Source organism: Meriones unguiculatus, chromosome 11, assembly GCF_030254825.1.
Source record: "Meriones unguiculatus strain TT.TT164.6M chromosome 11, Bangor_MerUng_6.1, whole genome shotgun sequence".
NCBI lineage: Eukaryota > Metazoa > Chordata > Mammalia > Rodentia > Muridae > Meriones > Meriones unguiculatus.
This window is the reverse complement of record NC_083359.1, coordinates 110,234,084-110,247,885: the sequence shown is the minus strand read 5'-3', so window position 1 is coordinate 110,247,885 and position 13,802 is coordinate 110,234,084. Positions and strand designations below refer to the sequence as shown.

Sequence of the window (13,802 nt, the reverse complement as noted above, 5' to 3'; positions counted from 1 at the left end):
TGATATTTATTTTTACGATGGCAGCATGGTTCAGTGGTAAGTTCTGGACAGAGTGTAAAAGTAATCAGCAGATGGTGCTAGGAAGTGAGCACAAGCAGGTGCTCTCCTCCAAGAACGTGGGAACGCCTCTTTCCTTTAGCTGAACACAGCGAACAAATGCAGAGCGGCAAGCCTATACACACCCAGGAAGACATGACTAGCTGCAGCACGGGGAGGAATCCCTAACGGAGAAGCAGCAGCGGGGGAGCCGCAGATCTGTGTGAACGTGGCAGATTCCAAGCCGAATAAAGTTCTGTAATTCTTAGCCAGCACAGTTCTGGGCACAGGTAATTCAGTCATGTTTCTTTTTCTTCCATCTAATTTAAATGCCCTTAAAATGTCCATTAACTTTGTCTTTGTAAATGCCTTAATACAAAAAATTAAAACTAAAGAATTGGGTTTTACTTTTAAGTGAAAGCTGCTATACACGTCTGAGGCTTTCAATAACGTAGTATTTCTTTGATATGCTTCTGCAGCAATAGCAGTACTTTTTAAAAAGGTCACTTCTCCCACACAGTAGCATCCAAATATTTACATCACCTTTTCACCTCTAAAAACTGACTTCTAAAATATACTATTTCTACCTTGTTCAGCCTCAAAATTTAGTATAATAGAAAAGGATTTCTAGCTTAAAAAAAAAAAAAGCCACTCAAAGCAAATGTTGCAAATATGCTACTACTCATCCAATTACAGTCCTAGCATCCTCCCGTTATGAAGCTACATGAGTCTGGCTGTGGACATTTTGATTTATGATACGTAAACATGTTTTTGTTATGGTCCCATGCGTGGAACGTGGGACTGATTCAGATGGTCCACAGCAGCAAACTATTTGCCTCGTATGGGCTCTGAGAGGGGCTCTTTGCCAGATGCAGATAGTTTAATTCTGAGGACTCTAGAGAGGAAATAAACTCCAGCTCCTAGGGCAGCCTGGGCTACACAGTGAGTGTAAAGAGGGGCTCCAAGGAAGAAGAATGCTGGTGCTTCCCCCCGCTGCTCCTGGTTGCTGCTGATACAGCTGGATGAGAAGAAGTTGGAGAGCTCCTGAAATGAAGATTGGACTTGTCCCAAGGAACCCTATGACCCTAACCAGCAGGAAGCAGCTGAGAAAGAACTGCGCCCCCTCTCTCCACTAACCTTTCCTTTCTACTGGGTATTGGGGTGTTGGAAGGGATAAGGTTGGAACTGGGAGAAAGAGGCAGTAAGAAACATAAAGAAGAGTTTAAAAAGTAGCCCTAGCAAGTCTGTTTTCAGACATTACTCTTTCAGGTGTGGTGAGCTCAAGCCAGGACCTAGGAGATGGTAATGGGAATTATTTATTATGGCTTCAGGAAAGTGTGAGCTCTTGGAATTCTGGGCCACCCGCCGGGAAGGATGAGACCAAGGAGGTTTCATGGAGGAGGGTAGCACTGACATAGGAAGCCTGAGCCAGTAGGTTTACCACATCACAGAACTTGTGCTATGATATGATGGATGGATGTCAGTTATGTGAGCCATTTTCCTGATTACTAGAAGACAACTCTGTTGGGCTTTTCATTACTTAGAAATATAAATATTTGGCCTGACTTTTAAGGTATATGTACAGTTTCATTTTTTATTGTCAGCCTGACACAACAGAGTGTCACCTGGGAAGAAGGAAAGTCAACCAGGAACTGCCTAGCTCAGACTGGCCTGTGGGCATGTCTGTAAAGGACTGTCTTGACTGATGACTGATGATGCCATGGGGAGAAGGTTGCCCAGGGAGGGCAGTGTCATCCCTAAGGCAGGTGGGCCTGGCATATCTAAGAAAGCCAGCTGAGTATTGATCCAGGGATCAGCTAGCAAGCAGCTTCCATGGCTATGGGTTCAGATCCTGGTTGAGGTAATGCTGTACGGAATAGCAAGCAGTTCTGCGTCAGGTTCCTGCCCTGCCCTCCATCCATGATGGAACATGACCTGAAAGTGAAAGGTGGAAAACACCCTTTCCTCCCAAAATGCTTTTGGCCAGAATGTTTTATTTATCAGAGCAACAGAGTAACTTAGTATTTTCATCCCATGGTAACATAACAACAAGAGTAAAGAAGCAGATGCTCTTAAGAGGAGCTTTGGTCTGCCCTCCTGGCTGTGTTTTAGCCATGAGAATGTCCAAGCAGCTCTGGGTACACCGCTTTCTTATTTCAACTTTACAACTTTATTTCTGACAACTTCCCTTTGTGTTATAGACTACGTAATGCTTGCTGTATGTGTGCTCTATTTCACAGTCCTGCTTGTTCAGTCACTATTTCACAAGACGCCGATCATTAGCTTTTCACCTCTCTGTCTAGACTTTACCCATTGTCCTTTCAGACCAAGCACAAACCACAGTGGTCTCTGTTCTAGGACGGCCATGTGTCACATGATTATCACAGAATAGGTACCTCTTGGAAAACAGAAAAAATGATTGAATCACACCAGCTAATATTTGCAGTATGTGCTGCATTATAGAAGATTAATTTAAGTAGTCTTTATATCCTTATGAGGAAGAAAGCTAACATTAAAAATAAGACTGAATTAAACAGTGTAAGTTTAACAAACAAATTCTTGAAAGAACAGTGTGGTTGTTGAATTATCTCTGTCACTTTACATGGGGATTAGCATGGAAAGCAGGGCAGTATTTGGACCCATACTTTATCCTACCATCTGCTCAGAGTTTCTTGGACATTCTCTTGACTAAAACACAGCCAGGAGGGCAGACCAAATGCTCACTCTCAAGAGCAGTCTACTTCACTCTGGTTGTGAGGTTACCATGGGATGAAAATATTACACGAGTAATTCTCTAATACAGTAAGGGGCCAAACGTGCTGAAAACCAGGTCTCTCTGAAGCAAAATAAGAGTAGTTCTTGGGAGATTTAAGAAAATAAACAGACCTACCAGATACAAGCCTTTACAATTCCAATAGCTGGCTATTCAAATGAGAAAGGTCATTTTTTAAGTAATAAAAATTCTTAGTATCTGTAATCTAGAATGTACTTAAAATATTTTCTACAAATGCATAAAATCCTACCTAAGAACACTACATGAAATTACACTTTAAAAAAGATATAAAATAATGCTTAGTTTAGCAGATGGCACTCTCTACATCCGAGTTTGTAATTTGAATTTTTAAGCCATTAAGATTCCAAGACAGGAGCCAACAAACCACACGACTCACCCTCAATTCAGTTATGTCAACTACATGGAAGAAACTAATTGTGGAGAGAGATTCCAAGATAAACAGTCCCTCCTGACTTTATGAAGCTAATTATACAGGTGAGGGATGAGAAAAGCAAGCAAGCCAACTACGTAAGCATTGAACTTTGAATGGAAGTGAGGGAATGAATGTGTGCTCATGGCAAAGGATATGGAAAGTTACCACTAGAGTACTGTCTAGAAGGGTAAGATCCAGAGCTTAAAAAATATCTGTAATGTGGGCTTAGTTTTAGAAAGTTAAAGCAACCGTCAATTAGACAACAGCAACAACAAAAACCCCTCTACCTTCCCTCCTCAGACTCTGCTCCTAGAAACAACCTCTTCCACCTATTTCTTTCACTGTCACTTCCATATAACTTCTAAATGTGTGAAAACTCATTTCCAGATTACCCTGCTTCCACTGAGAATAAGAATTTGGCCAGGTATGGTGGTGCACACCTGTAATACCAGTACTCAGGGATGCAGAGGCAGGCAGATCTCTGTGAGTTTGAGGCTTCTACAAAGTGAGCGAGGATAGCCACGGCTACAAAAGAACCCCTATTTCAGGGGTGGTGGGGAAGAGAAAGAAAGAGAATAAGGATGTGGCTCTCTTATACCACTTCCCACTTCCTTTATACAGTCTGCCATTATACTTACTGGTTCATAGCCTATTTATTTTCTTATGTGTCTCTTTCCTTTTTCCAATTATGTTGAACTCACCTTTGTGTGCACAACATAAAATACAGTGCAATGTCAAAATATAGACCTGCTGAATTGAACTGACATTAATACATCAGGGAAAAACTTTGAGTGTCACACGCAGAAAACTGTCTTTTCTGATATTTTATTTTACACATTCTTTTCTGACATATATACTTTATAGTTTTTCCTCAATTTTTGAGGATAAGTTAAAGATTTTGACAAAAGACCTGGTAGCTCAGTCATCCATAACTTCTAGAATGTCTCTTCTGACCTCCATAGGCACCAGGCACATACAAGGTACAAATATATATGTGCAGTCAAAAAACTCATATGTATAAAACAAGTAAATCTTCATTTTTTGAGAGTATCTCACCTGATAGCTGTTTGCTCAGACTGGCCCTGAACTCCTGCCTCTATCTCCCAATGTTGGGATTAAAGGCCCTGTGTCCATGCTGGCTCAGATTAAACAGTGATCATCAGTGAGAGCTCAGCCAATAAATTAAAACAGAAGCCTAAACTTTTTAAAGTTCAGGCATAATATTTTCAATAAATCCAAATTAAGCTCATGAGTTTGCACTCTTCTTGAGGATTTATATACAGTCACTGGTTGATAGGAAAGAGAGAGGCATGTTTTCAGCGCTGTAGCCTCTGGTGAGGTTCCTCTGTTCCTATAAGCAAGCCCGTACACCATGCTTCTGTAACCAACCCTAATTAGATCACTCACACACAAAATTAAATAAAAATGAAGATATGAGAGGAAGGAGAATCAGTGGGAGCGAGAAAGAGAGGGTATCATAAGGGGGACAGGATGAAAATCTATTATATATAAGCATTCAAATGTCACAGTGAAAACCATCATGTGTTAACAACAAAAACATTGAGTACTGCCAGGTATGGAGCTGCACATCCAGCACGAGGGAGGCAGAGGCAGGTGGTCTCCGAGGCAGAGGCCAGCCTGGTCTACCGGCCAGCCTGGTCTACCGGCCAGCAAGGGCCACATAGTGAGACCATGCCTCAAAGTACAAAGAAAAACCTGAATAGCAATGACACTCTGTTAGACCTTAAAGGAACTCTAAAAAGTGGAAAAGCTTGGCACTCAGGAGGGCATCTGTGAGTTCAAGGCTAGCCAGGTCTACAAAGCAAAGCCTAGCCTACTCAGGGCATACAACGAGACCTTAAAACCTCACCCCTATCTCATGTGGAAAATACCTGGAGCCCCCAGGAGAGACAAGTGGAGGACACAGCTCATTTCCAGTTTTCACATACACTCACCAAACAGATTATAATCTCCTGCAAAGTGTGTGCTGTCTAGAGCTGCCGTTCACATGGCAGTGACACAGCTTTACATACTGCAGTGATGTAGCTTTACTGGCTATGACTCTGGTTCTCTACTATATGTGGTTAATTTTCTGAGGCTTCTCAAGCTTCAGACTCAGATCACAACTACACAGCTGGTTCTCAGGCCTCCATACTGGTACCAGGGCTTGCTTACACTATCTGTCCCCTGGTAGCAGGGGTAGCGTGGCGGTTCAGGCTTGGATTAGGACCTATAACACTGGTCTTGTGATCAGTCAGCCTTTGGACTTGGACTGGAACTACTGTATTAGTGTTCCTGGGTCTCAGACTGCATCCCACAAGACTTTGGGCCTTTTTTGCATCCATGATCAACTCTTTTCTGTTTTGTTTTGTTTTCCTCCCTTTCCTTTTTAAGGCAGGGTTTCTCTGTGTAGCCCTGGCTCTCCGGCTCTGCTGGAACTCTCTCTGTAGACCAGGCTGATCTCCAACTAAGACCCACACACCTCTGCTTCCTGAGAACTGGGATTAAAGGCGTGCATCACCCCTCGCTTGGAGAACTCTTAACACACTACAATAACATAAAATTTCTTTAATGTAAAATTTTTTTACAGTTGAAGAAATTTGGCATATCATGTAACTAGAGGATGAAGACTAGAGGAGAAGATCTACCCTGTTTGAAATGACTCACTTATCTCAAATCTTTGGCTTCATTATAGAAATATGACCAGACTGGAGAGATGGCTCAGTGGTTAAGAGCAGTGGCTGCTCTTCCAGAGGTCCTGAGTTCAATTCCCAGTAACCACATGGTGGTTCACAACCATCTATAGTAAGATCTGGTACCCTCTTCTGGCATGCAGGTATACATGCAGATAGCACACTCATATATGTAAAATAAATAAATAAATCTTAAAAAAAAAAGAAATATAACCAAACCGCTGTAAATATTATCTATTCACCGTTTTCATTTTTATTTTTAGAAAACAATGTTTATGTGTGTTTTTGCATGTGCATGCATGCACAAATACCAGAGTACATGTGTGTGTAGATTAGAGGACAATTTACACAAGTCAGTTCTCTTCCACTCTGTGGGTCCTAGTGATCAAACAGGTCATCAGGTGGTAGCATGCCCTTAACTGCTGAGCCAGCTCTCCAGCCTCAGAAATAAACATCTGAAAATCAAGATTTCTTTGTAATCTTTCATTTTTCAACTGGAAACTATGGTAATGAAAATGCTGAGTCCTCCTTTTCTTTCAAGGAAAGGTGGGATCCAGAGATAAAGCAATAGGAAATCAATGGCAAGGAAAGTCAGGAAGACATAAGGAATAATTAAGGAATGGAAGTAGGGGCAAAAAGGGCAACACGTAAAAGCAACAGGAAGGGGCTGGCAGATGCTCAGTGAGCTCTGTCTTACTTCCAAAGAACCTGGGCTCAATTCCCAGCACCCACATGGCAGCTCACAACTGTAACTCCAGTTCCACTCTCACACCAATGCACATAAAATTAAACAAATTCTTTAAAAATTAGAAGCAACAAGAAAGCAAAGCTGCAACTAGAGGAAGAATACTTTCTTCCTGCCATGGTGAGATGCTACCTCAGCTCGCAGATGACCCCACACTCCTTTCTGCCTGAGAGATCCTGGGCCTGGCTGGAGGTGGCCCAGGTCTGAACACACATGTCCTGGACTAAGCAGGTGCCACTTTAGCACCATCGCACTTCGGGTCCTGGGAAAACTGACTGAAAACTTAGTGCCAGGTATAGAACAGCTGACCCTTCCTATGTTAATTCTAGCCTGACATCTACCTCAGTGTTATATAAATTCAATGCTCACTTTTAAATTACAGAGGAAAACATCAGAACACGAAAACAGACTACATAATTTGAGGATGTCAATATCCTTGATTCAAAAGGGCCTATTTATTATTAATAAATAGTGTGCACCTAAACATGAACTTACTAATTTTTAATAATAATCAGATAAAATCTTTTGCTGCAATTATCAAATAACCATTAAATCCAAATGCCTAATTTTGGGGGTGGTTTCTCTTTTCAATGAGCTGCTTTAAATTGAAGGACATATGCATGTTGTAAGGAGATATGCAGTTCAACGAGAGGCAGGAGTCTCTGCTGAGCACTGTCTGCCTACCAGGCACACTACAATGTTTTATGACGTTGGTCTTCAGGAGGTTTTTTTAGTTTTAGAAATGTTAATATGAAAAAGTATGCATCAAAGTTTATGAAATGTGGTACAAAATTTTTCACTTATTGTATGGTTTTCTTTTTAAAACATTTTTAGATTTACTTATTTATTATGTATACAGTGTTCTGCCTGCATTGTGCCTGCATGCCAGGAGAGGGCACCAGATCCCACTACAGATGTTTGTGAGCAACCATGTGGTTGCTGGGAACTGAACTGAGGACCTTTGGAAGAACAGACAGTGTCCTCAACCATCTGTCTGGCCCTTTACTGTATAGTTTTCAAAACTTAATTTTGATATTTATAACTCTCAAATATAAGAAGTACAATTAGAGACTCATTCCCAGTCTACTGTAATACACATTGGCTGTAGGACATCTAAGCAATGCCTGGAGCTAGGGATGATCTCAGCGGATAGTGCTAGTCTGGAAGGCCTGAGGCTCTGCCTTCTATCTCCAGCAATGCCTCAGTATTCAGGACCTCTCATGCCAATATGCTTAACATTTCAGTTTTTCTCAAGATCTAAAAAAAATAAAATAAAATATAAGCCAATTCTGAGCAAAAGGATCATCATCTCTAACATTTTTGTATAAAGCATTTGTATAAAGTAGACATTTATTTATATTAGGTACAGAATTATTTTTGCTTTTACTCTTCTGAGCACTCTACTCTGCAATAAGATCCAATCATGTTGCAAAGTTTGATGGTACATGTATTTATCGCAGTACTCCAGAGGCAGAGGCAAAACCTTGTGCCTTTATAGCTTCAAGATACCTTTCCTTATTCTTCAGTTTGGTTTCCCTTATAACCTCGTCACACCTAATCCTACCACACACACATACACACATTTTGAATGCTGCATTTTGACTTTGATTCTAATTGGAAATATCTCATCCTTGTTTAAATTTTAAGAACATAACCAGATGAATAAAAAGACCTAAACTAAAACCAGCCTTTCTTTATCCTCAAATGATGTCTTACTGCCCTGCAGTGAAGGAGGATTCAGGCTATAATTGACAGAGCCTCCTCCTGTGTACACAGTAAGTATTCACTACCTTAAGTAAAATATACAATTATTGCCAGGCATGGTGGTGTCCACCGTTAGTCCCAGCACTCAGGAGATAGAGATGGTAGATCTCTCTGAGTTCAATGGCAGCCTGCTCTGCTTACTGAAGTCTGGGACATACAGGGCTATGTAGAGAGATTCCGTCTCAAAACAAAACCCAAAGGAACAAAGAACAAAACAAACAAAAACACTTGTGAAATGGAATAAAAATAATAAATATTTAATTTGTTAATTTAAGTCACACTATTCGCCTGAATTTTAGTTATTCCTCCCCCTCAAAAACTAAAACCTGTAACATTTTAGTTGTAAAATGTAGGCTTCAAACTTTCCATCTGCATCTAAAGTATGCTGATGTATTAATACAAAACACATATGCAAATAAGCATATGCTATTAGTGTAGAATCTGAGCAGTTCTCCTCTTGCTCTGAGGGCTTTGTGGTGGCTGCACTCCCCCTGAGACCTGACTGCGTACTCTCAGCCTGTCCTTACGTGTTGAAGTCTCTGATGAGCAGATAAAGCTAAATAGGTTATAAAGTGGCCAAATTATACACAGCTCACATTACGCCAGGCAAACATTTTCATACATTTACATAAAACTACCTCAAAAAGTTTATATAACAGAAGCTTAAGAAGCTAGCACAAAATATTCACTAAGTACTTTTGCTGTTATTTGTGCAACAGACATCAGCTTACAGACAGTAAGATTACAAATTCTAACTGTAGGGGCTGGAGAGAGCTCAGAGGTGAAAAGCACTGGCTGCTCTTGCAGAGGACCTGGGTTCCATTCTTAGCGCCCACATCAGGCAGCTCACAGCCCTGGCCTTTACTGCACCTGTGCATGCGGTACATGTGTGTATGCGTACACACAAGCTATTTAAAAACAAATTAAAAATTTGATAGGGACAATATACCTGTGTTATCAAAAAAGTATTTAGAACTATTATAGCAATTATTTTGAAAAACTTAATTTCTCTTAATATGTTTATGTAACAACTATGAGTGTATTTACCCTGATGCTCACTCTTTACAGTCCCTTTATCCCAGACTGTCAGACACTGAATAACCACAGTGCCATGGGACACGGGCTCTAGACATCTATGTCATCAGTGAAAATAACTATTTCAATGAATTTGCATATTAAAAATTCAGCATAACAATGATTTTTATTTCCTATAAACATGAAGCATGTCAATACTTCCTCTGTCTGTTTAAGTTAAGTATTAGAAGTCTCAAAGTACTCTGAGGTAGCTCTGCTAAACACACACAGGTTACAACACTGACCTGTAATGAACATGAGTGACTGTCGGTTTCCTGTATCCAAGGATCCAGGTCTGAATATCTATTGGTTCAGCTTTGGGATACGCTATGGTTGCATCTATTATCCACTGGAGGCCTCTTGATTTGCATTCTAAAAATAAAGAAAAAGTGACTTGTGTTGGGTGAGGTTTTCTGTACCTGCAGACCAGAACTCACTTAAGCAGCTGAAGGACACCAATGTGCCTTTGCTTTGAGATAAAAGGTAGACTTCATTCCTGCTGTCCTCCAGTGCACTTAGCATAAAATGAAGGCATCTTACTATAACGTGGATTACTTCAAAACAAATAATAAAACATTATTATTTACTACACACCGCTCACTCAGATCTTCAGTATAATTATGCACTAGCAAAGTATTATTACATATTATCACTCCTACACAAAACAGCCTACGAAAGGTCAAAAGGCAAAGCATACATCAAAAACAAACCAATAATGCAAACAAAAGTCATGATTTGCAATGTCAATACTTAGGGGGCATTAACAAATTCAGAAAATTGGAAATAAAATCAAGCACTTAGATATACATTGTTATTAGTTACTGTTCTTATCTGGGGGAAAAAAAAGCTTCCCCAATTTCAGCAAGAGTTACACAAAAATAAAGTGATCTTCCTGCCCTGCCCTTCAGAAGGAACGATCAACAGCCACTACTATGGAGGAGATGGAAAGTTCTGTTTAGTCTGGTCCTTCAAGGCTGTTTTTGTTTTCATCAATGAGTACAAAGCTAAGCAGGAATGGAGAGGGGATTCTCACAGAGAACACTGGCTTTCAGTATTTTAAAGTGTAGTTGTCTATTCTATACATGAAATATCTAGAACCATTTTCTAGCCTGAGTCTAAGTTGTACTAGAAGCCAATAGTATATTACTTTTCTTGGTAGAAATGAAAACCAGCTTTAAATTCCTTACAAGACTTTAGAACAACACTCTGCAGGGCACACTTTTCTCTGGCACAGTGACACACACCGGTGATCCCAGCATACAGAAGACTGTGGCAAGAGGACAGGAGGGTGAGTGCTTTAAGGCACCTGGGTTACATGACTTTGCCTCAAAAACCAAAGCAAAAAGCTATCAAAACAAAATGAACTAATGGACAGAGAGAAGGGCAGAGGGAGATGTAAAACAGCAAATTTGGTAAAAATTTAGAGTATAGTTAACAGTTCAGGGACAGACACTATGAATTCTTTCAACTTTATGCTTAGAAATTTTCAGGCTGGAAAGAAGTATAAAAAGCCCAGCAGAGTTCAGTTCAGGATGACTTGTCACACAGGAAAGAAGCACAAGATCCTGGTACTTTTAAAAGTAACCAGGCAGAAATAATTTTGACACGTGCCTGGAGTACACATTAAAAACAGAGTAGGGTTTACCTTCACAGAGGATAAAATATTAGTGAATATAAAAACCAAAGACAACAGTAAAAAATAACAAAACAGAAGAAAACAGTAAAAAGAAAACCTTTCAGGTGTTCTGGTGACCTAAAATTTAAATATATTAAACTAAGGATAAACAATAAATGTTCTTATGACGTTGTTGTGGTGTCTCCAGCAGTGAAGTACTGTCAAATTTGCTTTTCTATTAAAAGACTCTTTCAGTTTGCCTTTTTAATAGATGATAAAAGACTTAAGAAAGCTGACTGCCAAGAGCTACTGAGAAAAGTGAATGAAAGCGAAAATGCAGTGCAATTTCATGGGCATTACTTGTACATCTGCTCTGTACAGAATCTGAAAATGTTTCTGAGAGCCAATCACTCAGCATTTATTTAAATAATACTGAAAGACTTAAAGCATGCTATCATGAATCTCTTGCTCTGCTCATCACAGAGTGTCCGCAGTTCAGGTGGACAGGGCTGCTTCTGCTGTGGTGGACAGTCTCAGGAGACTACTTCCCGATTTGCTGCCTGTCCCTCAGGAGCCGCGTCACTGAGTGCAGTTTACTATTTCTTGACTGTTTGAACAGTGCATCCCCATTATTTTAAAGCTCTGGAGAATGAGCCACAACGTCAGAGCTCACAGAACAATCTCTGCCTGCATGCTGGTGTCTTCAGCCACTTGTTTCCTGCTGTCTGGAGCTCATATTATTTTCACAAGACCTGTATGTTGTCCCTCCTCCAACACCCGCAACATAAGTATTTTGCCAGGCAGCCCTAACTCTCCATATGCATCATTTGTGTGGCTGTGTTACATGGACATGTGGGAATTGCTCCCTCTGGCTGGATTACTATAAATAAACACATGACAAGTGTCATTACTTAGATGCAGATTATGATTATTTATTTTTGACACAAAGTCTCATTTTGCAGTCCAGGCTGACCTAAAATTTACTATGTATTTCAGATCGGCCTTGAACTCAAAGGCCATCCTCTTCCTTCTTCTCAGACTCACCAGTATTAGAATTCCTGGGATGAGTCATCATGCCCAATTTAGACTGTCTCCTTTTGATAAGTAGTAGGATGACTGAGTCATTTATTAATACTTTAAGAGACTTAATAAATACTGACAAATTACATTAACTTTGCTTTCTATTAAAAGCAAACAAAATCTTCTAAATTAAATAAGTGAAAAGTAGTAACGTGCATCATTACCCTAAGGCAGAGATCACCCTAAGGAAGGACAGGCAGGCAGGAAGACATCCTTGGGTCCACACTTGTACTTATTATGTGCATTATTGTGAGTGCTGACTACTTTAAGGAAAAATATGAGGAAATTATAACTGCATCCTCTCCCTGACTATTAATTTTAATTGTCATGTTATATAAAAAGAATTGGGCCAGGCTTAGTGGTGTAAGACTTTAACTCCAGAGGCAGGCAGATCCCTTTGAGTTTGAGACTAGCCTGGTCTACATAGTTCCAGGACAGCCCAAGACTACATGAAGCGGTTCTGTCACAAAAACTCCAAACCAACTAACAAACAAACAAACAAACAAACAAACAAAAAAACAAAACCAAAAAAGACCGGCTGAAGATATGGCTCAGGGGTTAAAGCACTGGCTGTTCTCCCAAAGGTCCCATGTTCAATTCCCAGCACCCACCTGGGAGCTCACAACTGTCTGCAAGTCTAGTTCTAGAGGATCCAACTCTCTCACACAAACATACATGCAGGCAAAACACCAACGCACACGAGATGAAAATAAATTAAAAAGCTTATAAACCAAAAATCAAAGAAGAATTAGAACTCTAGAAAAACACTTCAGTTCAAACAAGACAAGAAATGCTACGGCCCCTACCTAAGCCTCGAGCGTCTCCTCCAGCTGGGCTTCCATTTTCCTGCCGGGCTACAAGTGCATTCAGGATAATGTTGGTTGCCCCAAACCTTGGCAAAGTGACGTGTGTAAGAAATGGCAAGTTATTTTTCTTGGCAAATGCCTGGCTTGTTTCTCTCCTCTTCCTGAGGAAGCCCCCTTCAGGAAATAAAACAATCCATTTTCGATCTCTGCTCCTGTAATTATGTTCTAGGTGCTTCTTGAGAACCAGCAGCTGTTGGTCACGATAGGCTCTTCCCTAGAAGGTACACACATATAGTAAGGACAGGTACAGTTGGGAGGAAAATACGCCAAGATCAAATAGAAACAACTGCTTCAAAATTGAAATCCAACCATAGAATAGAAGAGTGGTTTCCCCAGTTATTTCTGTTTTTGAGTGGGAGGAACTATTCAAACTTATACAAAGGACCTTCTTCCTAAAAAAAAAAAAAAAAGCAACTGGACAGTTTGTGGCCACATAGTGTCTACTATTTGCCAAGTACAGTTCTAACACCAGAAATGGGCAAAAACAGGAGATCATAAGGAAAAGCACTGAATGTGGAGTGTACACTGCACTGGTGATACATTAGGAAGAAAAGGTTAAGAAGGGTAGAAAGAATCAGGATGAACAAGGCAAGCTGACGCCAGGAAGTGACGGTTGGGCAAAGAACTGATAGACAGTATGAGGGAACACGCCACACAAAGATGAAAGGCAAAATACTCCAAACGAGAAGGGTAAAAAGATACAGGTCCAAGGTAGAAGCACAC

The 13,802-nt window shown here is 40.3% G+C and overlaps 1 protein-coding gene across 4 annotated transcripts in view; it reads right to left on the bottom strand.

Annotated features, from left to right (window-relative positions):
* The window catches only part of Lpgat1 (lysophosphatidylglycerol acyltransferase 1), a 111,600-nt gene that overhangs the window by 11,924 nt on the left and 85,874 nt on the right, over positions 1 to 13,802 (bottom strand). For all 4 annotated transcript variants that reach the window (XM_021658478.2, XM_060364933.1, XM_021658481.2 and 1 more), the window contains exons 5-6: positions 13,020 to 13,293; positions 9,764 to 9,890 (exon numbers count right to left, since the gene is read on the bottom strand). In XM_021658478.2, the coding sequence (XP_021514153.1) occupies positions 9,764 to 9,890; positions 13,020 to 13,293 (401 nt within the window). The remainder of the gene's footprint in view (positions 1 to 9,763; positions 9,891 to 13,019; positions 13,294 to 13,802) is intronic.